This window comes from Protomyctophum bolini (genome assembly GCF_963924005.1).
Source record: "Protomyctophum bolini genome assembly, chromosome: 2".
NCBI classification, from domain to species: domain Eukaryota; kingdom Metazoa; phylum Chordata; class Actinopteri; order Myctophiformes; family Myctophidae; genus Protomyctophum; species Protomyctophum bolini.
Genome location: NC_137863.1, coordinates 13,516,997 through 13,543,703, shown reverse-complemented (window position 1 = coordinate 13,543,703; position 26,707 = coordinate 13,516,997). Strand labels below are relative to the sequence as shown.

General features: G+C 41.9%; 2 protein-coding genes across 2 annotated transcripts; one reads left to right on the top strand and one right to left on the bottom strand.

Annotated features, from left to right (window-relative positions):
* Window positions 1–13,266: 13,266 nt before the first annotated feature.
* Window positions 13,267–23,241, bottom strand: p3h1 (prolyl 3-hydroxylase 1). Its single transcript, XM_080773087.1, has 15 exons — window positions 22,678–23,241; window positions 21,501–21,653; window positions 19,887–20,076; window positions 18,436–18,567; window positions 17,756–17,895; window positions 17,441–17,530; window positions 17,240–17,292; window positions 16,892–17,019; window positions 16,490–16,617; window positions 16,146–16,241; window positions 15,902–16,052; window positions 15,232–15,349; window positions 15,012–15,087; window positions 14,609–14,749; window positions 13,267–14,365 (listed from the first exon to the last, which is right to left on the bottom strand). The coding sequence occupies exons 1-15, from the start codon at window positions 23,128–23,130 to the stop codon at window positions 13,679–13,681; spliced, it is 2,736 nt and encodes a 911-aa protein (XP_080629213.1). The 5' UTR covers window positions 23,131–23,241; the 3' UTR covers window positions 13,267–13,678.
* A 612-nt stretch (window positions 23,242–23,853) lies between these two features.
* cUnh1orf50 (chromosome Un C1orf50 homolog) lies at window positions 23,854–26,539 on the top strand. The gene is made up of 5 exons (XM_080781730.1): window positions 23,854–24,071; window positions 24,905–25,020; window positions 25,137–25,223; window positions 25,752–25,883; window positions 26,043–26,539. Exons 1-5 carry the CDS (start codon window positions 24,023–24,025, stop codon window positions 26,226–26,228), a joined length of 570 nt encoding a protein of 189 aa, XP_080637856.1. The 5' UTR covers window positions 23,854–24,022; the 3' UTR covers window positions 26,229–26,539.
* Window positions 26,540–26,707: the final 168 nt, after the last annotated feature.

Sequence of the window (26,707 nt, the reverse complement as noted above, 5' to 3'; positions counted from 1 at the left end):
GGAGGTGGTGATGGTGGGTGCTTCAACAGGGCCTCTGGAGAGGTGCAATTTGGATTTATTATAACAACATATGGCTGTGGGGGCTAACTGCAGCTCACCACAGGTCAGTAACATGAAGTGTTACTGTCCATTCATGCCCTCGGGAAAGGCAGTGACCACCATAGTACGGTAAACTAAAATTACGCACATAACACTGAAGAGGATTATGTAATTTTGCATTTGTACATTTGTTCAATTTCTGAATTGATTGAATTGAAAGTCATTTGCACCCAAGTCTAAAGAACACATAAAAATTCAGCAAAGGTTCAGCACACTCTCAAATCTCAGGCTTATGTATTTCGACAAAGAAACCTCAATTAGTGTCATGAAAAGTCTGGTAAAAAGTAAGTTTAGCCTCTGGCTAGTCTTTTCTAAGCCTTTAGATGGTGGGCCAAGTTGGCCAACACATTTAGGACCTGGAACATGCGACAAACTACCTTATATACAATAATAATTACGTTGCTATAAAAGTTAATAAATGAAGCCGTGTGGTATAAGTACTACAGACAGAGTGTGTATAATCAAATGTTACAGAGGGCAGGTGCATACACACTTTTGTGTAATCAATCATTAGTGCAGGCTCCATCCTTGAATGTACAGCACAGAGGACATTTAGTACATCAAGGTTTAAAAAGAGCATTTTATCTGGAGACAGAGTCATACTCCTTTTTGAACAAGAGCTCTTTCATGGTTCAAGGTCTCTACTTAGAAAAGAGAGAAACAGTGTATTGTTTAAGACAATTGAAACAACAATGTATAGGTTTGTTTTTAAAACGTGAGAGAAGATTTCCATCCAAAAGTCTAAAGACGATTGACAGTGAAATAGAACTATGCGTTCGTCCTACCCGATTTCATCAGTGCAAAGCCATTGCTATCGTTATCCTACCTATGTGGGAGGACTATAGGTAAAATACTGTAAATTCCTTTACAAAATCAAATTCGGGGCCAGATTCTAACAAATTGTTACATTTCATTTAACAATTTAACTTAACTTTAATTGTATTCAACCTATCTTCAATTGGTACTCACTAATGCTCGCGATAATATGGTACAATTCATTTTTGTGTCTCAGAGGAGGGCTGTGGTCTGTGGACAGTTCAGAAATCCACCTAAAAATTCCAATTTCCTTCTATTCCAATTTCCAATAATAGAAGCCATTTTCACGTTAATAAAAACTAAAACATTTGATATCTTGTTCGGAGAAAAAAAAAGGAACTGCGTAATAGTGAAGTCCTCCTTTAAGTTGTTCTATTTGCAAGTTATTGAATTTGCATTTAAAATCGATTCCGTTTGAGTTCTGTGAGAAGCTGCTGGAGATGATTGGATAAAAGTGGCTGCACAACATTCTCTATGCACCTGGGAAGGGGCATGGGGTTTATTTGTTTGATTTTTGTTATTAGGGTTTGGTGAAATTGTAATTGGTGGATTGTAATATCATTGCTTAATCTTAGTTAGTGTTGTATGGGTATAGTTTGTAGTTATTTGTACTGTTTAAATGGTAGTCTTTGTTTAGCCCACTTTTATGTTAGTAGTGTAGTGGTTGGTCTAATTTGTTAGGGCCCACATTTGTTAAAACATTTTTGACACAAAACAGGAAAAGGAAAGGAAAATGGGGTCACTCTGACCTTGACCACCTATACTTCTACTTCTACGTTTGTGTAAAATGTCATGAAATTACCTCAAGGTGTTCTTGATCATACATCCTCGTTGGACTTTCTCCAAAGTTCTCACTGCTCGTATCATTGAACCCACCTCCAACTGCACCACAGACGCCGCCAATGTAGATACACACATTCAGTATCCTCAGGTCTTTGGCTTTCCAAAGCAGGAAATCAGCAAATGTGGTTAGCAGCACAGACTCCGAACCACACACACATGATTAAGGCTATGAGATTAGTCAGTTGTCAGGGTTACACTGAAGCACATGTGGACATGTAAACATTATTGGAGGAGATTTCTCCTGTGTCTATCTCATTGGACAGGAGCAGTGCCCTGTAGGCCAGATGTAGCTAATCAGCTTAATGGTACACCTCAGTAATGGCTGCGCTTTTGCCTTTATTTTATATTTTTTATAGAGGGACAGACAGTAGGCTGACAGTAAATGGGGGAGAGAGATGGGGGAGTGACATGCAGTGAGATGGGGGAGTGATGGGGGAGTGACGGCCCAGGCCGAAATGTTCCTTCTTTAATCAATGAAGGTGCTCCACTGCCAACGTTGCATTGCAGTGCACTGTGCACTGCGCTGCATTGCGCTGCGCAACACAAAAAAGTTAAAGGGATAAGAATAATAATAAAACACAAGGGTATTTTGTATGACCCAAAACGATGTTCTATTAGTGTTTATTAATGTGATTTTTAACCAGCCAAAAATTTCACATGTCACTCCCCTTCTCCGCACCCTCTATTGGCTCCCTGTCGCTCCCTGCACTTCCCATTACAATCAGAACTGCAGATTCACTCCAAATCTTCCGCCGCAGTCTGAGAACGCACCTCTTCAGACTATTGCCCTGCATGGCCTCGACCTCCTACAGGCTCAACTTTTGTAACTTAAATAGCACTTTATGTAGACATAGCACTCTAAAGTGTATACACATGTCACTTGCTTTTTGATGATGGTCAACACATTGAACACTGTTTAAAATCTTTCATACTGTAACGGTACTCAAACTGAAATTGTATTCATGGTTGTGATGTTATATTTATTAATCACTTGTTTTATATTTAGTTGTAGGCCTATTTCTTTTTTTTAACTGTTTTTCTTACAGTCTTGTAAAATGTATTTCATATGATGTATTTTATGTGTGGACCCCAGGAAGAGTAGCTTCTACTAAGGTACAGCTAATGGGGATCCAAATAAATAAAAATAAACACATATAGTTTCCTTAGATAGATATTCCACTGTTAGGTTCTTAAACTTACATAGGATTCATGTTGACTTTTATGTTTTGATGTATTACCATGTTTTTGGTTCTTGCTTACTGTAAATCGCTCTGGATTAAGAGCGTCTGCTAAATGCCTAAATTGTAAATGTAGTGATTACTGCTTAACTAGTTTCCATTGCAGCTGGTTTGGAGGGTGGAGCCAGAGACAATCAGAGGAAGGGGAGACACCTGGTCTTCTCAAACACTATAAAAGACCTGATCTGTTTGTAACATATGTTTTCTCCTCATTGTTTCTCCTCAGGCTCAGGTTGCAGGAGCAGCCACAGAAGAGCACCTTAGTTTTTGTTGTGTTTTGTTAGTTAAAGTGGGCAGCATGTTTCCCTGCCAGTTTGAGTTGGAAACTTGAATTAATTTCTTAAGTCAACACCAGTTTTTAGCAGGTGTGGTTTCTCCTTTTTCGTTGTGGCCTTGGACTATGGGCTATAATAATATGTATACATTATGAGTTGGAGATGAATTCCCTGCACATTCAGTGTCCCAAGTTAATTGGCATTTACATTGAGCCATTTGTACTTTTTTTCATCCTAACAAGAGTGCAGAGAAGATGGCACATCTGAATGAATGCTAGCTAAGCAGGAAATGAATAATGTATGTCTGGGCCCCACGGAGAGTTCTTGTGGTCAAGCTCAAGTGGTTCTGAAGAGACTGTTGGCTCTGCTCATTAAGCAGTTAAACAGTGTTTCACTTCCCTAATGTTGGTTGAGTGCTGTCTAGAAAACTAGAAAAATAAGCTAATTTTGAAGCATGAATGGCCAGTGAGGTTATTGTTGTTGAGTGATGTCCTAATTGCCAAATGTAATAATTACCATTTCCAAAAATGTTAAAGTCTTGGGCTTGTAATGACACAGAGACAGAGAGTCTTTCATCCCTGTGTTTTCTAAACCTGACTAGAATAGCCAACCTCTGTTTCATGCCTCGCTTCAGCTCAGTTGTCAGGTCAGAATTTCCCGGTGATGGTGGCCATGAACCGTGTGAGCAGACGGACGATCCAGCTCCCTCCTCTCCACCCAGGTCTCCACCTGTTGACCTTCAGAACTACGTATTATCCTCCAACGGCACCCACCCCTTGTAACCAAACTTCTCACTAAACGAGGCATGGTTCAGTGGGTACCCACTCCCCCCCCCTCTCTCCATTTGTCTCTCCTCTCGCCCTCTCCCCATATTTTCCAGACCCCTGCAGCACTAAGCTGAGCTTAGGAGTCAGCTGAGCTGATCAAAGACGGGAGTCATGTCGTGACTAACAAGAGACGAGAGTTCCCAACGATACAGGACCTCCCAGGGGGTTCCACTGCTGTAGACCTGCTGTGACTAGAAATGGTCACTCTGAACGTGTTATGCACATTGTTTATGTGCCTGCACGAGTAGCAATGTGAAGGGGCGGGGGGCACAGGCAGCATTTCGTTATCAAAGATGACATGGTATCGTCGTGGAGACAGAAGTCATTTTCATGTGGATATTGTGCGGACCCACTCTAGTGGTTCTATGTCTATGGAGGAGCCACCCTCCATTACCCAGCCTACTCCCAGAGCGAGGAACGTCCAGAGCATGTTCCCACCACTCTCCTCTCTCTCTTGTCCCACCCTTCCCCTCCTTCTCCCCCTCGTCTTGTCACGTCCACCCTTTCCAGTTGCCACTGTATAGGCCCTGCTGTGTCATAACACTCTAATTAGCCTGAGTACACGTTCACTCCTCCTCCTGCCGCAGTTCTTCCATTGTCCATGCCACTTTCCTCCACATTCCATGAGCGACAGCCATTACTGTGAATGCACTGTAATTGTATTAATACTATATTTTTTCGTCAGACAATTTTATACACCAACAGTGATAGTGATAGTGATAAGAAGATAATACTTTGATTACAGAAACACAAAATCAACAAGTATAGGCATCAATAATTCTGCTTTAATTACCTAGTCCTATAGGCCGAAAGCCTTTTTAATTAAACCTTCCGTCGTTACAGCTTTGATCGTATACGTCCAAATCTCCCTCACCGTTCTAAGGCGTTCCTCCTACACTTGGCATTCCCTCCTGTTGTCTTGCGTCTTACTGCGTACGCTACGCACCTGCACGTCCGTGCTCTTTCCATTTCCTACTAGTCCTGAGAGCACTCTGCAGGACTAGCCCCTCAAAAGAAAATCACGGAAGTGGGGTGGGGGATGTGAGACTTTTTCAATAGCGGTTCTAATGGTTTGACGTGGGGAGGGGAGGACCAGTCCTCTAATAGGGCACTGACTGAGGTGCTGGAGGAGCTTACTGAAAGCTATGCTTCCCCCAATATGCGACCCCCCCCCCCTCAAAAAAGAAACAAAAAAGAAACAACTTTTCCGGCCTAGTGCCCCCCCCCTGTCCCCCATGTCCCCCCCCCTGTCCCCCATGTCCCCAGTTCCACTACACTACAGTAATTAAGTTTGAGCAAAGACTTTGAGGTGGTTAAACATAAAGGAACATGAGAATATGACTGGAAGAACGGATTGCCTAAATACAATTTAGACAGGGACACACACATTAACACATATTACGTTCATGGGCTTCTCTGTACAGTTTAAGAAACTCTACACGAGCGAGTTCTGACCAAGAGGTGATTCACCTTACTGGTCAGTTTTGTACTAGGCGTACAAATACCAATTTATGTACAGGTATGTGTGTGTATATTTGCGACCAAAGGTCGCAGTTAACTATGGAATTGTGCATTTCCAGTGTGTTGGTCGGGGTGAGAGAGCACGTGACATCACGTGACATCATCAGGGAAGGGATGTCATCAATATTAAGCCCATATATGGAGATCCCTGATGTCATCAACATTGGCCAGCAACTCTACATCTGACCTCAAACCTCAAACCCTTAGATCTCCATATATGGAGCCGACCTGTTCTGAAATTCCATATGTTGATCCTTCCCTATCCATCCTTCCTCTTCGATGTCTCCCTTTTGACTGATACCTGTCCATTTAAACTCTAGACGGACCTGCCCCAAAGTTATTAGTGCAGCCGTGCCTGGCAGCCGGCGAAAACTAGAGTTCTCAACAGGCCCAGGAATTAAGATCTTACCCCCCATGCCAAAGCGCCAGCGCTCGCCAAGCAGTCTACTGTCACCTAGGCAGATATGCTGATCTGGCCCGCCATTCCAAAGAGCCAGTGCTCATCCAGCAGTCTGCTGTCACCCAGGCGGATACGTGCACGCCCTTTAGCGCGAGGTCGCTTCTCGCCCTCAGGTGTCTTGCTGGTGTATGCTAGACCAACATCAACAGACAGGACGGTGGGAGGTAGATGAGTTGAGGCCTGACTCCTTGAGTCAGAACAGCTGAGTATGAGAAGAATAGAGAGATTAAACAGGGAATGTAGGTCCTAATCTACCATTGTACATTAGCCCTCCGAGTCTCCGCTCACCAAGAGAGCAAAGAAAAGAAGACAGGCATTCCTCCGGCTCCTCACAACACAGCACTCAGATCAGAGGCCATAGATGTAATTCTGCTGCCATCTGGCCTTAACCAAACACTGAACAGCCCTCAACCCCTGCAGACTGCCCTAAAGTCTTCATCTCTCACCTACACCTAGTTTTAATCACATACACGTACAATCACATAGAGTAGAGCTCTGCCTGGTCGGACAACTCCTACTACATTAGTGACCCAAGATGACATGGTATCGTCGTGGAGACAGAAGTCTCTGAATGTGTGTGTGACTGGGTGAATGTAATGCACAATCTATGTAAAACGCCTTGGATAAAGACGCTATATAAATTTACCATGTTACTCCTTATATAACAATAAGACCTGATGATCATGTTTTAGGGTGGAAAGAAATCATGGCACTCCATCTTTAAACTGAAAGGTGATGCAGTCATTGATAGTGGCTCCTAAACTCTGGAACTCCCTCGGCCAATTGTACGTCACTATGCAGACAATTTTGACACCTTTAAAAGGTGTGATTGTTAATTGCGACCGAAGGTCGCAGATTATTATGAAAACTTGCAAAACCCTGTTCGGTCAGTAACGCCTCCAATCCATATGGTTGCTAGTCCATTACGCCTCGTGACACGCTCTACAGATATATGGAGACATGCTATATACAGTATGGCCATAAACCCTGGTCATACCTGTTTCTAATGGTGCATTTTCTGGTCAAAGTTGATCACGCTCCATATATAGCCAGTACAGAATTCATTCCATATGTTGATCTGACCCCCTATGCCAAAGCGCCAGCGCTCACCCAGCAGTCTGCTGTTACCCAGGCGTAGGGTGTCTGGTTGTTTGTACAATTTTTGGTTGTTTATTAATAATCTTTGTTTTATATTTTAATATGTGTATTCTTATGCATGACACTGCTCTAGAAAGATGCTATACAAATGAACGTCACTTATTTAGTTTAATTTATTGTCCACGTGTGGAAATTTGTCTTCGGTTGCAACAACAGCAACAACACTTTTTATTTTTTTCATTATTTCTTCACTTTGTGACTCTTCAATCATCTGCATCACAAACTGCAATGTCCTACTGTAACTAAGACATTTTATCTCCTCTTGCCCCTTCTCTGCACTCTCTCTACCATCCACCCCTTCACCCTTACTGTTTTTACACCTACACTAGCACCCATGGTCCCACGCTCAACTTCTTCGCCACACTCCAGTTAATCCTTCCCCTGACCTTTCCCCGCTTTCAGTACATCTTTCCTTTTATCTGCGCACTCTGGCATTGACCCGCTAGGGTCAGACTCAGGGTTGGGGTTTCTCATCCCTGAGCATATGATGCAAGAGCAAAAATGGACACAGTTTAAATATGGTTTGCCCAGAATACCGATTGCTGACCTTCCAAAACTAGCTCCACTCCATATTAAGGTTTTTGTACAAAACATAAATAAGTACGGTACATATTATTATGTATTTATTATTTTAAGACATCTGCAGGTCCACCAGACCCAACTTTGAGAACTACCAAACTTCCTCCCTCTTTCCTTGCCCATGCCTCATGCCTACTTCTTTTCACATTGTCAGCAAAGTGGGTTGAATTCCACAGTGGTCATATTCACATATGTGTGTCATCTGCCTGAGTCCCACCTCTTACCTACTTCTACCAATCCCGGAATTGTCTGGGACTCCATGTTTTGTGCTGCTGGATGTAAACAGAGGGTCATGACTGCCGTGGGATAGCCCGGGCAGGTACTGGGTCCAATACAAATATAGTGTGGAATGTCTATAGATGAGTGTGCACGAGTAACTTGAATTGTATTTGTTCACAAAAATACCAATCATAGTAGGATAAAGTATAGACTTTCCCCCTCATGGAAATGGTATACAAATTTAATTATATATGTACAGTAATAGTGTAGGCCTATATAGATATAACACACACATACATGTGTACATGTATGTGACATATACAATATTATAAAAATATGTATGTTACAAATTATATTTTATTGGTGGCTCAGGGGTAGAGTGGCTGGAGGGTTGCCAGTTGCCAGTTCGAACCCGGGCTCCCCCACAGTTAGTGTCGAAGTGTCCTTGAGCAAGGCACTGAACCCCTAATTGCTCCTGCCTTGCATGGTTTCTGCCGCCATCGGTGTATGAATGTGTGTGTGAATGGGTGAATGTAATGCACAATCTATGTAAACCATTTACCATTTATTATTATTATTATTATTATTATTATTATTATTATTATTATTAGGCAGTTCAGGACATGGTGCTGTCACTCAAACTGCCACTGTGCACATAGTCCAGTGGAAAGTTAACAGAGTTCAGAACCTTTCTCACACTCTTTCCTGCTTTTTCATTGGCTGCTTTCCCAAAAATGTGACATGTAGATGACATGTAGATGACATGTAGATGCTGTCTCGTGAAGGAAAATCCCTTTCTCTCTCCCTCTCATTTATTTTCCCATCCTAGTGGATCATTACCATTAATCACAATGTATTCTTCTGCGTAATTATTAACTTTCATCTCCCTAAACTCCTCTACTTTTCTGCATTCTCTTTCTCTCGGTGTGTAAAACGGTGGCTGAAAGCCAAGCATCGCCTAGCCTGTGATCACCATAACAACCAGGCGAGACATCTTCATTTGACAGAACAAAGGGCCTCCGAGAATCACTGCCGTTCTCCCAGGGCCTATTGGTGACTTGCCAGTGGCATATTGGGCTGAGCGCTGCAGAGTTTGGAGGTGATTCTTCGAAGGAGTATAGCGTTATATATCATAGTGACACTTAACCGCCCTGCAATATCCCCCACGTCCATAAAGAGCTCTCAAGGCCTTCTCAAAAGAGAGTACATTTCACAGATCCTAATACTTTGTAGTAGGATGCCTCTGACACTGTAGTCTTATACATGATCACCTAGAAGCTTGTGGGGGCCTTTTTAAGAAGGTCACTGCCTGGGTCAGTAAAAGGTTATTTTGGCTGTTCTCACTGTAGGGTTCACCCGCATATGACTCATGACGACTAGGAAGGATGTTTGCTTCCTTAACAAATCCACAGACCAGTTTCTGGATCTGGTGTTGGGTCAGCTCCTGACAGTCACTAGCTTCTAAACTGCGTGATTCATCTCCTGCGTCCTGACAGTGATCTTAGATCGTCTGTTTTCACTATTCATCATGCAATTAAGTATATGGCTTAAGTGGTTAAATGTAATGGCCCAAGGTGTACAGAATATATTCTCAGTCTTGGCATTATGCCTAGTATCCTCGTTTGAACTCACAATTGCACTTTTCTCAGAACTATGCTGCTTGTAGGTCAAAGTCTTAACCCCAAAAGGTGACCCTGTCCCATAAAAGAAACAACTAATGCTGTATTCATGACCACCTAAAGACTGGGGACAAACACAGTAGGCCTACATCACTATAGAGAAGGCAATCTTTTGATCTGAAACACTGCTATAGCCGACAGTATATTTCTGCCTTCACAATGCCTTCTCAGAATTCTGTATAATAAAGCAGATGAGTGCTGATGATGACAAAATTAGTATTTTGCAGTATTTTTCTGTATTCACACCAGTATGTAGAGAAAAAACAATCTGAAATAAGCCAAATATTTTAAATCAAACAATTATGCAATTATTCAAATAACTAATAATAATTCAATAATAATCCAAAAACTATTTAGCACTCTTATACTGACACTCTGACACTTCATCTTGGAAAACTGCAGTAGCCAACTTTGGAGATATGTGCAAAACATGTACAATTGCAGCCGAAACCGAGACAAGACCATCAAAATGTGGTCTTGGGAGAGAACTAAATTACTACACCACTCGGCGTCTTTCCATACATACTGGATCCATCTCTACTGTTATAAAGCCTTCAATACCCTCCTCCACCCTGGTCCCATCCCCAGGGCAGCACAGCTGTGATCCCAGCCATAGGAGAATAAGGACACAGTTCATGGCAGAGCTGAAGTCATCAGCCAGGCATCCGTCAGAACAGCCACCCAAAAACAATAGAGCCCTCTGTCCCGTTAACACAAGGTTGGTTTTAGACAAGAGGCCGGGCAGTGCTGCGATGGACAGCAAGGGAACTGACAGCTCCGTCGTTGTCTTTGAATCTCACGCCTTCTTACAGTCTCGGGAGTGAGCCTCTGTGAGGCGTACATCAGGGTACCGTCTAAGGCCCAGATGTCCACTGTGCTGTAGACTACAAACTGAATGAACAGCACAGGAAAATTGCAATTGCAAATTGATATAGTCTGAGAGGGACTTTAAGGGATACAACGATAGACGTTCCCTCTTGTCCCAACAAAGGACACCATGGGCTTATTAGTATAATGTTATGGAAGTCTCTGCTTCCGTCCTTGGCCTTAAAATAGTCTTTATAACTTCGAGTATATACAGAACCTCAGCAATGTGCTTGTACTGCACTCACCATATAAAAAACGGGCCAATATGCACGCACACACACAAGTGCATGTGCGCACACACACACACACACACACACACACACACACACACACACACACACACACACACACACATCCCAGAGGGCTCAGCGAGGGCTTACACAGATAAGTGAAGGGCTGATCTTGAAATGTGCCTTGAGGCCAAACATTGGACAATGAAAAGTTTCCTTTCAATCCCCAGGTCTGAGCCAGAGGAGCAGGGAGAGGGGAGAGCATGTCAGTCCTTGTTAGCCTGCTGTTTTATTCTCCCTGCTCCCGAGTCACAGAGTCAAAGTTAATCTGAGTGCCCAGTGTCCCGCTGTGCACGACCCCATCCTGCACCGCCGTCTCCATGGCCGCTATGTCTCCATGGCAACAAGAAAAAAATCATGTGGCCTTGTCCCAGAGTAATGTAATGTAATGTGCACGCACACGCACGCACACACACACACACACACACACACACACGCACGTGCGCGCACACACACATACACAAGCTATAATACAACATTGTATAATTGGTACATTGACTGTTAAAAAAGAAAAGTGAAAATTATTCATGCTGATTCAAGGCTACATCCATTCAAAGTGTTGTGTGACTGTAGGCAGAACAATCAGAGACAGTTGTACCAATCTCTGTCTAGTATTCTGTGACTACTGTACTCTTACCCCCCCTCTCTCTCTGTCTCTCTCTGTCTCTCTTTCTCTCTCTCTCTCTGACCCACTCCCTCCATGTTTTTGTGAAACAATGGTCAAAGCAATACCACAAATACACAAAGACAAAGCCTGTGTGAGTATCTCTCTCTAGCCTAATGTATACTTTGTCTATATTGCTCGCCAACAGTTTTTCAATCTTGAAAATCTGTTATTCACAGCAAGCAACACCATCACAGGACAATGTATAATATAGCTTGCACTTTCTGAATTGCACAAGATAAGAAAACACAAAGAAATGAGTGACAGTACAAACACACAATAGCATTATGCTAGATAGTTGCTATGCATGTGCATGAGACCACAGCTTTCCGCACAGTAAAAGGACCATTTTTCTGCCAACTCCAACACACTGCCGTGACCCCTAGTTGGGCTAAAATGACTGCAATTCATTCTTTGAGAAATTGCCTGTTATTGTGTTTTTATGGTGTGTTTATATATGCACCAGCACGCGTGTTGTGTGTGTGTGTGTGTGTGTGTGTGGGGTGGGCGCATTTTGTGTGTACATTTGCATGAAGCCATGTTGGTTAGAGACAAGGCTCTGTGTCAGCTCCATTCGCAATGTTTGCACAGAGTTGAAGGAATGTTTCACTAAGCATTTGACGTAAAATATACGCACAGACACAATTTGTAAAGGGCTTGATATGCAGTGCAACAGAGGAGCTGTCAAATGCCTCCCTCTTACTATCTGGGATAACTAGAATGTTTCAGTCTGTTTAGCTGTGCCAGTGTGTAGATGTCAAGAAACAAGTGAATCAAGATGTATTGCCATAGTTTGGTCGTGCTGCATGTGTGTGTGTCTGTTGACTTGCTGTGTAGGCATGAATTCATGCACATGCTAAACCTACACAGGCATTGTATTACACACCCTGAACAGTGTCATAGCTACTGCATCCACAGCCTCTAGGAATAACCGATACAAAAAAGTCTCGACATGAATGGGTGATCACGGCTAAATAAACCAAAATTTAAAACATGGGCACTGAGCACGAGTGAGGTAATTTATGCTACATTTTTGTGATGCCAAATATATTGGAAACGTGTTTTGGAAAGTCCAATATAATTGTAATCCTATTTGGAATAGGATAAAAGAAAGAGGAGTTGACCATGTCAATATTCAGAAACTGATGTTTTAGAGTTAGACTATACTAGAGCCAGGTAGTAAAAGTGGTCATGTTAAAGAGAAAATGACAATGAGGGTGGCACAGGCAGATGATCTTTGGGTGGAGTTGTTTGAATCTAAATAGGATGCAAAGAGCTAGTGTCCCAAGAGAAAACAGACATGTTGGTAGACTTGGTGTGGCATGCACAAGGATGCCAACACATACACCAAATCTAGGTGGTATTAATATACCTATCATTTCGTTTTAAAAATATTCTCAAATTAAGTAAAATCACTGCAGTACAACAAAATTACTTAAAGACATGAACTCCAAATGCACCAGTGCATGGTTTCTACTGAAGCTGACTAATAGTTTATGATGCTTCCATCCTGCCACCCAGTGTTTGTGTAAAGTATTGCATATTTTGGTTTAGAATAATAATGTATTTTTTTTGTTTCGTTACTTAACCACTTGAACCCCAGAACCTTATTCTGGGGAGAACGTTAGCCAAAAATAGAAAATCTGATGTAGAGGGGGAAAAGCACAGAGCAAACTCAGGTCCAGTTTACTAAATCTAAAGGGTTTAAGTGGTTAAAAACTGGGCGGGTCATAGTTTAAAAACATCACTTTTATTTCACAAATTCACACAACTGATTTGAGATGAGTTTCTCCACAGAGTAACAGCTCCTGAGATATTTTTTTTCTCTCTGTGGTGGGACTAGTCTTCCTCTCAACAATAAAATAAAAAGTAAAAGGAGAAACAAAAAAGACACTTATAGTAACTTTGGGCCAACTTTGGGTGTCTGCATAGAAGAATACAATACAAAAATAGTACTGGAGTGATCATTTGATTGACATCAGCAATGATATTTTTTATACCTTATTATTTCAGTATGCCTTGTATTTCACTATCCGTCAAATTGAAAAGACAACATCTTAAACACATTTTAATGAGGAAAACTCATTGAATTGCACCAAATAGTAGAAAAATAGATACAACTTAGTCACATGTACTGTGTTCATCACAGCTCAATCTTGTGTTTCTGTGAGTCTGATTTGTTGTCGATCTTGGAGTCTTTGGGGTCCTTTTTGACATCCACTTTCACTGCCTGTTTTGCTTCCAGCTTCGGATCCGTTTTGTCGGCCTGCTTGGGTTTAGTTTTCACTGCTGGTTTTGCTTTAGCGACAGGTTTCTTAGCTGCAGGTTTCTCTTTAGCCGCAGGTTTCTCTTTAGCCACAGGTTTCTCTTTAGCCGCAGGTTTCTCTTTAGCCACAGGTTTCTCTTTAGCCGCAGGTTTCTCTTTAGCCACAGGTTTCTCTTTAGCCACAGGTTTCTCTTTAGCCACAGGTTTCTCTTTAGCCACAGGTTTCTCTTTAGCCGTACCTTTAGCCGTTTTGGCCTTACCCTGGTCACCGGTTTTGGTGTCTGTAATATTTGATAACGTTATAGGCGTTATCGTATCCGTCGTTTTTCCCACCGTTTCTTCCTCTGATTTTTCCTTTGGTGTTTCGTTTAGATTTTCAGCCATGCTGATTGACTGATCAGCCATTTTGTCTTCCCGTTTATGTGCCGTCTCCTGCTGATCAGTGGGGGCTGTTTCAGAGGCTGGTGGCTGAGGGGCTGAGATGTCCTCAGCATCCTTTGCTAAGAACTCCTCGTCCACAGGTGTGGAAAACATCTTCAACATCTCCAGAGCTTGGAATCTCTCCTAGAGTCACATATTACATGTTAGTTTAGTTACTACTATACTCTGGTCGAGACGAGGGTTTTAGACACAGCTGAATATAGGACATTACCATTATGGAATAGTTACTCAATAATCACTAAGCCTACCTGTCAGCTACAAATGAGGCATGAACACAAATGAACATAAATGAGACGACAGGTGACCAACAGGGATAGTACTAGGGACTGACAATAACAAATACAACATTGCCAGAGGTACATTTACCTTCTCCTCGTGGGCAGGGTCCAGTGTGAACCAGAGTGCTACAGCACACCTCTGGCCTTTGGTAACAGCTCTAACGCCATGGGGGTTTTCCTTTCCTGAACCGAAACCCACCACTCGACCACACTGCGGATGCACCTTGGCCTGGGAGGACATAAATAATATCAAACATACATAAAGTACAACATATCCCTGGCATCAAATGCTGCTGTATAGTTGACGACCGTTTTTAAACTTTCTTCAGCTCACTTGAAATTTACATATTCTATTCACATACATGAGGGAAGTAATAATAACATATATATTAAGAATAATAGATTTATATAACGCTTTTCTAAGTACCTAAATTATGTAAAGAAAAGGAAGGAACCAACTTTATTTAAAATAAAAGTAGTTTAAGACTCACCGTAACTGTTTTAGCATCCAACTCGGTGAAAATAAAATCTCCTCCTTCAAAGTCACCGTTTAGATAAAGGATGGCACTGGAAGGGAAGAACAAGTTAATAGCAGGTGATGTATTGTGGTGCCTGTTGAGATCAGCACTCAATGTTGGCATTTGTTGTGCCTGTTGAGATCAGCACTCAATGTTGGCATTTAGTCTGCAGAGTGCATGTACATTTGCTCACCTGTAATCTCTGTGTGTGTATGCAGGAGGTTCCTTGATGCATTCATTGAGCTCAGAGACCAGCAGACAGTTGTCGACATGAACAGGGTGGCTCAGATCCTCACGCTCCTCCTGCTTCTCTGCATAAGTGGAAACATGTAAAGTCACATAATGTGAACTCTTCTTTTCCCCATACTGTACATTTTGAAATTCTTAACAATAGAGCAGATTGCAATCAAGTCCAAGGCGGTCATGATTTGCATCTTTATTAACTCAATACTGCAATACCTTTTTAACATTTGATTTGTGTCACAATAAAACCCATGTTGCACCTTCAGTGAAAGTATTTTGGTCAATGGTAAAACAATCAAATTAAACTAAACCAATTGAAGTTATAACACTTAACACTTTGAGTGATATGGGGCCTTTTACTATGTCCTGGTTGTCGCCATCTTGGATGCTAACAGTAATAGTGCCAATGCTAGCGAGCAAAGTCAACGTCCATCCTTGCTCCAGAAAACGCCAATTTTCCAATCGCCTCGCGTAATTAATTTATAGGACCTGTCAATAGCAACTTATGTATGTCCAAGAGGGTGAATACTTATTACTTATGCAAGATACTGAACATCATGTAAATACAATTCGCTTCCACAATGAAATTATGCAATGGTGTTTCTTGTTGTCTGACTAACCTTCAATGGCAGAACGGCACACCAGGTGAGAGTAGGAGAAGTACAGAGGAGTTTCCACATGGAAGTAGGATTCCAGAATCTTGCGCACCTTCTCACTCAGGTCACTGAACAAACGGGCACTCTTCAAGGGCACCTTACCCTCCTGCCCCAGCTGTGGAACGAGGCAGTAACCTTAACATTCTGTACAAAAGCATAACTATGAATACACGTAGCAGTTATAGTTTAGATTTTTAGGGCGACTCACCTTTACAGCCTTTAGGACGGTGACTCCTTGGAACAACTCATTGGGGGAGTGAGGGGATGGACGCCCCTGGTACCCATCACCTTTCAGAGCTGCGTCCTGCGAAATACACACATCATCATACAACAAATATGGGACACACAATACCAACAACAAACACACATAGAATGGAAGAAATACATTACGTGCGATGGGATTATAACAGGGATTTAATTCCTGTCTTTTTACAGATCCAACTTTGCAATCTAATTAATGGTTGGTATCAATGCTGCAATTTGTTTAACTTTCATACCAGCAAATTATTTGATTATACGATACATTTTTCAAATGATGTTGTGCCAACTCACATTGGAGAGGCGATGAAGCTCACGGCACTCATCGTCAGTAATCACTCCATCCAGCACGACCCGCTGGGACCCGTTCAGTTGCATCGATGTCATGGCAACGTTGATGTCATCATATAGCACAGGGCCACCTGGTGGTGTGGAGGAAGTGGTGCGTTAAAGGGTGAGGAAATATGTACCAGTACAAAACAAATTCCTGGCAATGTTTTGCCTCGACAAGGAATGTCGAGGAAAGGAAGCAACATGCATGAATTGCTGATCTGCACCCACACACACACGCACTCACGCACTAACTCACTCACGCACGCACGCACACACGCACTCACTCACTCACTCACTCACGCACGCACACACATGCTTGTTAGAGACAATAACTCTGAGGGAAATCTATTTTCACACCCTCACCTTCCCGGGGGGCTATTATCTTCGCAAACTCTGACGAATCCTTGGTCTTCTCATCCACCAGGGTTTCTATTTCCTTCATCAAGTTCCCTATTTCCTCTGTAATCCTCGCAGCAGTCTCCCTGTCTGCCCTGACACAGACAACACAAGAGTGTTGAGAACGGTGTCACATGCAAAAGAAATAGCCAATCTACAAGCTCACTACACGTCACGGCACGACACGTTGGTAGCTTGTAGATCGGCTATTTCTGGCACGCAACACCACACTCAAGGAAGCATAAATCAAGCCTAAATGAGCTCTTGTACGGCACCACATTGTGCAGTCAAACAAATGTAAAACAAAAATCGTACTTCTGCTTGTCTCTCAGCTTCTGAGGCATGACATCTGCAGGAGTCCATGTATCCTGAAAAACAACAACATAGTGAAAGACGCAAGACACAGTGAAAGACGCAATAACACCCTTATTTTTAACAGCATGGCAGAACATTACTGATGTGTGAAAATCATTTGATAACAAGAGTGATATGGAACAAAATGAAGGTTCAACCCACTGGGTCTACGAAGGTGATTCCGAAGATTTCATAACCAAAGTAGAGCAGCTCTTTCTCCAGTAAAGACTGCTGGATGTACTGCTTTACCACCTAAGGGCAAAGACAGAGGGAAATCAGTGTGTGTGTGTGTGTGTGTGTGTGTGTGTGTGTGTGTGTGTGTTTGTGTGTGTGCACAGGCGTGCGTGTGTGCATACACACACCATTAACCCACCATTGTGTCCATGTGGTATAGGGATTCAATACCCACAGGGATGACCCAGTCTAAAAATGCCTGCCCCCACAGCACTGTGAAGTGCTTTGGATTCTGTGACCTACCTGTCTGGCTGATATGGTGTCTGCCTTGTCCTCCCCCAGCACGGCAGAGTAGTAAGCCAGGTTCTGCTTCATCACCTCATCATCAGGGTGGAACAGCATGAAGGTCTTAGCACACTCTATGGCCTTCTCATACTTTTCACCTGCAAGTGGGACGACAGCAGAGGAGAAAGTTTAGGGGAGACCAGGGGGAATGGAGGGAGGGAGGAGTGAAATAATTATGTGAAATCCTTTTTGTTGTCCTGTTGTTTCCTGCTTTTCCACCCCTTTTCTCACAATCTAGTCTGCCAATTTCCACCTCCCCTTGTACTGTAGTCCCTTGTCATGGTCGACCAGCCTTGTTGGTTCGTTAGGAGGGTGTAGACGAACAAGTGTCCGCTCCGATACACGTCAAGACACTAGCTGCTTCTTTTCACCAGACACATTTTTTCTGTATCGACTGTCAGCTACATTCAATGATGTTTAAGCAGCACAAATACATGTAAATCAGATTTCCCACGCCCAATGCATGTATATCAAAGGGTGTAAGGCTGTAAGCCTTTAGGAGGTCCCTATTTAAACAAGAATGTTGTGTTTTTAGTACTGTTTCAATAAAGAAATTAAAAATATGCACACAATATTTACAGTGAAAAGTGTGATAAAGTAATGGCGTCAAATTAATAGAAGGTGACTGTGAAACTTACTGTTGTAGTAGGCAAACTGAAGGTAATTTAATTGGGATGGGAGGAAGTCCTCAAAAGGCTTGGGTTTACCAGCAGTACTGGCTAGATCTACAGAACAACGCTGCTTACAGTTCAGCACCTGCATGTAATGATCTGAGAAAGGGAGATATGTAGACAAGACAAAGGTTTAGATCCACTGCCATGAAATCCAAACAATAGTAGTAAATGACAAAGATCATACCAGGTCATATAAAAAACTATAAGGATGGGACCTAAAGCCTCTCTGCTTGGCACTAAGTATCAAGGGGGTACATCCCAGCAACATACTAACATCATGTCCAGGGGTTTACTTGTACAACATGGCTGGGGGATGTACTTGTATCAAGCCGCCTCACGCTACAGAAACAGGAGATAGGCTCCTGCCCTATGGCCCAGGAATCCATTTGGTTCCAAAGTCTACTTACTTTAAGCCTTATTAATTTACAAAAGTCTCAAGAAAACAGCCATAACACAGTAACCATTGCTCTGATCAGCTTAATATAGGACCAGATTGAAACATTGCTGTCAACAGCAGTGTCTGGATTGTGGTTCCATAGCCTTCATGTTTGGCAGCCACATTTCTCCACGTTTTATCTGGTTTATTCCTTTATAGTTAAGTGCACAAGTAGCACATTTGCCCACGTTGATTGGTAATATCAAGGGCTGATACAGCTTTAATGTGTACCAATTCGTCAGCCGACCCATTTTCCTTAGGGACATACAGCTTTAGCAGTCACTCCACCCAGGGCAGATATGATATATGCAATTTGTTCAAAATGCGGCAGCTAGAGTTTTAACTAAATCTAAGATGAGAGAACATATTACTCCAGTTTTAGCCTCATTACATTGGCTCCCAATTGTTTTATATATATATATATATATATATATATTAGTTTATAAAGCTCTAAAGTCTAAATGTAGAGCTTGGTCTTGCACCTTCCTACCTCCTGCCTAGATATGTCCCAAACCGCCTACTCAGGCCCTCAACTGCTGGCCCGCTTGAGGTGCCTAAAAAGATGGCGACTAGGAAATACTGTGAGGCAGCTTTTTGCTTCTACAGGCCGACAGCCTGGAATAAACTCCCGCTACAGCTTAGACAGGCACCCTCTGTAGATGTTTTTAAAGCACAGCTCAAACCCACCTCTTCACACTTGCTTTCTCTCCGTTTTTATTCATGTACTCATTGTTCTGCCTAATTTCCTTCCGTTTTATGCTCTTTGCAATTGTTTAATTGTCTTAATGTTACTCTGTTTTTGCTAGTTACGCGGTTACGTGCTTGTTGCTTGTTACGTTTTCTCTTTCCTGCCCTGTAAAGAACGTTGTGCTGCATTTTCATGTCATGAAACAAAAGTGCTATATACCGTAAATAAAGTTTAGCATTAGTATTATTATTTCATATTACAACATAAGAGATTTTACTGTATATACTTCACCTGTAATGGTCTGGAAGAGGTCAGCACTGTATTCCAGGTAGTTGTAGCCGTCATAATCATAGAGTCCCTCACAAAGTGCTCTGCACTCCTTGTCTGCTGTGAAGTACTCATCTAAAGATGTTTCAAAGTGGTCGGCAGCCAGACCGAATGAGTCATCACTGTAGTAACGCTTTCCCAGTAGGAACTCAGCCTGAGAAGATTTGATAGGCCAGAAGTTAGCTTCTACTCTCTTTGTCACTTTACCTTAGAGATGGTACAGCTCTTGGGGGTAATGCCATGCATTGCCAACCAAAAACAAATAATTCCATTATTTTACAGATTATGCATCACATTATGATGCCGTATGCAGGATAAAAAGGCAACCTGTTCATGAGTGCCACCTTAGCACAGTGTAGTACACTGTGCTATTCAAGTGTAGTAGACTTGAATTGTGAATTCAAATGAATAATAGCCTGGTCTATCTTGCTGGAAACGCATGATTTAAATGACGACCTGAAATTATATACCCAGTACAGTGGCTTCAACTGGTTAACTGCACTCAGTGGAGCGCAAATCTCCATCTCCACCAAGTGGCATGCCCCAATATTAATACTTACACTGTCTAACACAGACTATCACTAGTAATATAATAGTAGTGTCTATATAGAGCGCACCAGTCAAACTTTATAAACTTGACCAATGAGACGAACACTACTTCCACAATGTTGGTGTAAATATTGTCAGGTGAAACCTGACATACAACAGGCCCGTTTTTATTAGCGACCTGGTCATGATTGACTGCCCCCTAAGTTAATGGTACTCTGAAATGCCAATGGGAGTCTGCACCACTCGTGTAGCCAATCACGTAGTAGCGACCTAGTCATGATTGGCTGCCTCCAGTCCTAAGCCCTGCCCCGCACAACCGGAAGTAATCTCCTATGAAGACAATATTAGCGCACCGCGGCCACTCTAGACCGCAGCTCGAAGCGACAACAGCTGCTCATGTTATGAGTTAACTGCATGGACAGCAGGAAAGCCACAACAAAACACAGTGATTGAACCACGAACAGAACGTTGGAAACGAACGCAAGTAACGGCCGCGAGGTTGTGAGACAGAAACATACACGTTATAAAAATAAGATCTGCCAATTCTACAAATTAAATGTAGAATTTAGCCATTTGCGGTCACATTATTATTGAGTGATCAATATTGGTGAAAATAATCGGCATGATTTTGAGACCGATCTGATACCAGTATGGTATTTTTATTGCTGATATGGCCGATTCAGATATGCTACCGATTATATTGTGCATCTCTAATCAAATATAATCACAATTCTGCAAATAAGACCAGAATTTGAATGTTTCTGGACTCAGTTGACAGCCCTAATGCTGATGCTGATCAGTGTAGTCGGTTTGTGAGATTAATCGCGTTCAAGGAGAAACACACACAGGGGCAAATGCTAGATCTGGAGCCCCGGCCAGGCGGATAACAATCTAGTATTGCCACTCACTGGGCCTGGCTACTACTGTGGTACCTCTCTCTGATAATCATCTGTACTACAAGCCGAGATGAAAAAACTGCAGATGTATTGGGTGAAATGCCATATTATATGTCATAAGGTTCAGGGTTACCATATGAGGTTTGGCCTCCAAGTCTTTGAAGTCTTCCTCCTGTACTCCTGCCATCATCCTGTAGTAGTCCAGGTTCTGTTTCATCTCCATGTGATCCGGGTTAGCAAGAAAGAAGGTGTGAGCGGCTGCCACTGCCTTGTCCAGCATACTGATCTGCCAACAGACAGAAATAAAACAGACACATAAAATAGGGCTACCGAATAGTACCTATACAGGGTTGTTGTTTATAGTTTTGTTTTGACTATAGTTAGTTAGTATACTTAGCTTTGTTGTAAAATAAATAATCCATATAAGTAAGTCTGTTTTACTAGAGTTTACAAACATGATGGTAATGAATTATGAATCGTGCATTACATAATGGAATGCACTATTACAAGAAAGAGAGGGAATGTAATTTACATTCCAACAAGGTTAGTAGGGTTATGTTTCTAAAAGAAAATTAATATCAAATATTTAAATATTGAATCAAGCAACTTAAACTACACTACACACCACCATAGCATGACCCCAGAAGTTAAATACAGACTTTAATGGGTGACAATTTAATTTGGTACAGTATATTTTTAGCCCCGTTGCTATTGTATGACATGAACATTCAGGTTAAAATACCGTTACACTTTACAATCTTGATAAAGTACGGTAGAGGATGTTCAACAGTGCATAATTTAATTCAACCAATTGATTTCACAATTTCCGCCCTCTGGTGGAAGGTAGGTAGAACTGAGAAGAGTCAAATTAGCAGCAGTTTCAGCAGTGTTTGATGATGAACTGCATCTACTCTCATCCCTCCAGCTTTGTCTTTTTTCAACACTATAATTTTGTGTCGTGATTTGAGGTGCATGAAACGTAGCACTCTCGCGGTGAGAATGGGTCTGTGTGGACCAGTAGATTTAGTGATGTGTCCCAAACTGTGCTAGACTAGACTCCACCTTAAGACGTGGCATGGATTCTGGTTTGGGGGTTGGGGCACTTATCCCCAGCTGAAAGATTAGTTCGGGTAAATGTTAAAATTGACAGAATTTTGTTGATTTGACACAAAATCAAATACGTCTATATAGCTGTTCTAAGCCTTCAAAATAACATGTGAATGCGTGTCTGTGACGCATCTCTTAAGTTATGATTGTCACTATCGTCTGCTCGCCGCGTACAGTAGCATGATGCACGTATGATACATTACCTTGAAATATGCCACTTGCAAGTAATTATATGGCGACCTCTTTCTGAATTCAAGCTCCACTTCTTCGCTGACTTTATGCATAGTCGGTGGTCCGAGTTTGTCATTTTCACAAGAGTTCACACAGTCGGCTCGTTTGAGGATCCTCTGGAAAAAGCCCAGATCCTCTACAGATCCAGCGCCTGGTACTGGCAGCACACCAAGGCCGACTAGAGGTTCGCCGAAAGTGGTCTGGTTTGCGCAGTTTATCCGACAATGAGCCTTCACCTTACGGACTGTTGCCTTGTTTCTAAGAGCCTTTTCCATGTGAAGGATAACCGACATCCAGTCGCTCTTGTAGTAGGCTTCAACTGCTGCGTCGAACAGAAAATCATAAGGCTCCAAACCGTTATTAGGCACGTCCGATATACACAGTGGAATAAAGCACAAAATCAAAAGTGCATAACGGCTCTCCATTCTGGACAATCGGGCCTAAACCTGGAAAGACGCCGGCCCCCCCGGTAGTGTGGGTTAGTGAAACTTTACTGACACTTTTAACTGGGGGTTGCAAACTTTTTCGGGGGTGGGGTTTGTGCAGTCCCCCTATATGTCCTGTTGCAGTGCTGTAGGCCCACCCCAGAGTCTGCTGCTGTGCTCTGCGGTGAGAATAAAGGGAAAATCAAAGCTGAGTAGCTGACAAAAATAGCTTTATTGGCATCATGGCATGAGAAAACACATGTTTACAATACATTGCCACAGCAAAAGTGGAACTACAATCTAAAATAATGTAGCCTGGCCTGTGCACAATTTAATAGAAATAATAATGTAGCTATTACACATTGCAAATCTAACTTTCCCAGCCTAATGAGCCCATATAATTATATACCTGTATAAACGCAACAACCTCACCAGTTAACACATTGTATTTCCCATATGCTACGCATCTTCTCAATAATGCTCTTTGAGAATGTGTCCACCTCGAAAGCCTGTCATTAATCTGATGCGATTCTAAATTCAAACACATTTATTAGGAAAGAACGTTTATGGTCACGATTTTGCGTAGGCTAAGTAAAAATTGATTTTACAACATAGAAACAAAGTAACTTACATGGTTTTTAACACCCATTTCAAACAGGCACAAACAAGTCTACTAGCCAGTTAGGACCTTAGGAATTAGGACCATTGCAGCTCGAGCTTCTCTTTTCGGTGGTGTACCATGACTGTTTAGTGTGACTGTGAACCATTCCCTTCAAAGCCATCGTGCTTGCAACATAGCCATAGGCTTATAACCATTTGATTAAACACCGTGTGTCTGTGTGACAGTAGGTTTAGACTACTTGGCAGTTGACACTGCAACACTGCAACAGAAATGGACAGAACTGTTAGTCTTCCTAATCAGCCAGACAAAACCACCACAGGTAAACACAGAATTTGGGCGCAAGCCTACAAGTTCCGTTTTGAGTGTTTTCACAACATGCAGCTTTGTCATGTTCTCATTGTTCTGTCATTCCGCTGTAAGCCTTCTAAAGACATTTATGTATTTGTGTTCAAACTAAAGCGTTACAATACAATGTGTCTCATTCTCAGATGTGTGTAGCAGTCTTGTCATTCACTGCATCGAAGTTTTAACCTGTAATAATGCCTACCATATTTTCTGGTAAAGGCCGAAAAGAAACTCGGCCCATCAGATTTGGCATGATATGGATTTCAAGAAGCAGCTGTTAGAAGTTTACGTAAACAGCAGTACACGTGAGCCAGACGCAGTGCAGGTGGCCACTGGCCACTGAGTGGGAGATCTGAGCTGCTTACTGTTACTAGTTGTTTGATCAACTTCCTACTGTAATAATATTTGCAATGCATGCCGTTTGTTGTTGTCCCATCATGAATTTCGTTGTCGGGCCCCAAATGTGCCATAATATATGCTATATATATATATGCTATAATTAAACCAGAGGATATGTTCTTGTTCCTGTATGTTTCTGTGATTTTTGTCCTGTAATGTCTATCTTTTTGTAATGTATGTTTTGTGTCTGTCTTGTCTGTATCTTGGTGACGTCATGGACGCAAAACAATATGCAACCCATCGCCTAATTATGCCTACATAATGGATGTGTTATTACAATGTCATCTCTGCTCATCATTAATCATTTCTGATGACATTAATTACATTGTAATATGCCTCTCTCCCACCTGTATGTATTTGCTTCATACTGTTATGCAATGATGTTTTCTAATATACTTGAACTTGCAGTGACCCTGGTGGAGGCCAGCAGGAGCCCCCAAGGACTGGAACTGGTCAGTTCCTACCAGACCAATAGAGTAGGAGATCCTCTGGACCTGGTAGCTCTTGCAACACAAGTACAAAGGGTATGTAAACTTAGTTTATGGTCAGGTACAACCTGAAATCAGGATTATAGAAAGACATTTGTCTTGGGTCTTGTTTTTATTTTCTTCTTTCAGTGTTATTTTCTATTTGCTTCCAGGGAGATGATTTTGTTAGAGCCAATGCTGGCAACAAATTGACAGTCATTGCTGATCAGATCAGATACCTACAGGAACAGGCCAGAAAGGTAAGGGCCACTTCACTCCTTGTGTCACAAAGATCATTCATTGGGATACTTTATCACGATTATATTAATATTGACTAGTTCTGGATATTCTAGGATTACTCCATTACATTATTGCCAATGGCACTGTAACAATTAAATGATGAGAGAAAAGTGTTATTCTGGGAGCAGCGTGCAGCTTTTTCTTCTCAGTGTACCCAGCAGCTGTATTTAGTTTGCGTGCTTCCCTGGACTATTTATAACTAACAATGTCAAACTTGAAATTATTGTTCTGACACCATGAGAAACACAATATTTGAAATAAGTGTGACTTTGTCATCCACGATTTTAATGTATGCATTTTTTTTTTTTTTTCAAATCAAATGGTAATTTATACTGGGCAATATGTACATTTTATATGCCTTGTGTATAGAAACGCTATGGTGTATAGCAATATACAATTGATTAATATGATTGAGATGAGTCAGAGTACATTCTAGCAGTCTGTTGTATATACACTATTACTCTCTGACACACCGTTATCTTCTTTAGGTATTAGAAGATGCCAAAAGGGATGCTGACCTCCATCATGCTGCCTGCAATATTGTTAAGAAACCAGGAACTAAGTACTACCTCTACCAGAGACCATCTGGACAGAAGTACTTCTCCATCATATCACCTACGGTTGATATTTAATCTAAGCATAACATTTTGAATACAGATTTACTGTAGTTAAGCACACATCTTAATGTAAAAACATCTTTATTCAATTAAAATATTCTGTATGTAATCCACAGAACGTTGCAGATATTTATATTCTCCTCCCTCATTGTCCTTTTTAAGGAATGGGGCCCAAGCTGCCCTCACCTGTTTCTTGGTGGATATAAGCTTCAACAAGACATGTCCTGGACCCCAGTAGACCAGGTGGAGAAGAGGGACGCAGAGATCGCCATCATGGATAAGATTCTCAGCAGGCAGACGGCATTGCCACCTTTCTCAGAGCCCAATTTTGAGGGAATCACTAATTGAAGGACTGGCTGAAGTGAACTGGAAATGTTAAAAAAACAAAGGCTATACCAAGAATGTAATTACAGTCTTAATGAACACTACTGAACAAGGTTAATCAATCTGAACTGTGGAGCCAAGCCACGATTGAAGCAGAGCATCTGATCACAAAATATTAGTAAAATAGTTTGATTTTATAACTCTGCCTTCCTGTACATAAAGAATTAAAGTATTTTATCTACACACCAATGTGCCACTTCTTTGGCAGTGTTAAGTATAATATTTGTTAAGCCCTTTCTTTTAAAAGGGATTCATATCAATTGGTCTCTACACATTACTTGATAAAAATAAAAATAAAGGAGACATGGACATCTTATATCGAAAAGATAAAGTGCCCATCAGCACAGGACTCCACCAGGGAAGGTCAGGTTGTGGCCTCCTGGGTGCCATTTCTTCTTGCCTTGGGTGGCAATTGGATGATTTGAGGCTTTGTTGAAAACAGG

Bases quoted from the DNA above. Each gene is read 5' to 3' on its own strand.
- cUnh1orf50 (XM_080781730.1), top strand. From the start codon at position 24,023: ATGGACAGAACTGTTAGTCTTCCTAATCAGCCAGACAAAACCACCACA. The intron at 25,224-25,751 runs GTAAGGGCCACT...TATCTTCTTTAG, and splicing joins TACAGGAACAGGCCAGAAAG to GTATTAGAAGATGCCAAAAG. The intron at 25,884-26,042 runs GTTGATATTTAA...GTCCTTTTTAAG, and splicing joins TCTCCATCATATCACCTACG to GAATGGGGCCCAAGCTGCCC.
- p3h1 (XM_080773087.1), bottom strand. From the start codon at position 23,130: ATGGAGAGCCGTTATGCACTTTTGATTTTGTGCTTTATTCCACTGTGT. The intron at 16,242-16,489 runs GTGAGTTGGCAC...TGTATTTCGCAG, and splicing joins AGCTTCATCGCCTCTCCAAT to GACGCAGCTCTGAAAGGTGA. The intron at 15,350-15,901 runs GTTAGTCAGACA...CCACTTATGCAG, and splicing joins GTGCCGTTCTGCCATTGAAG to AGAAGCAGGAGGAGCGTGAG.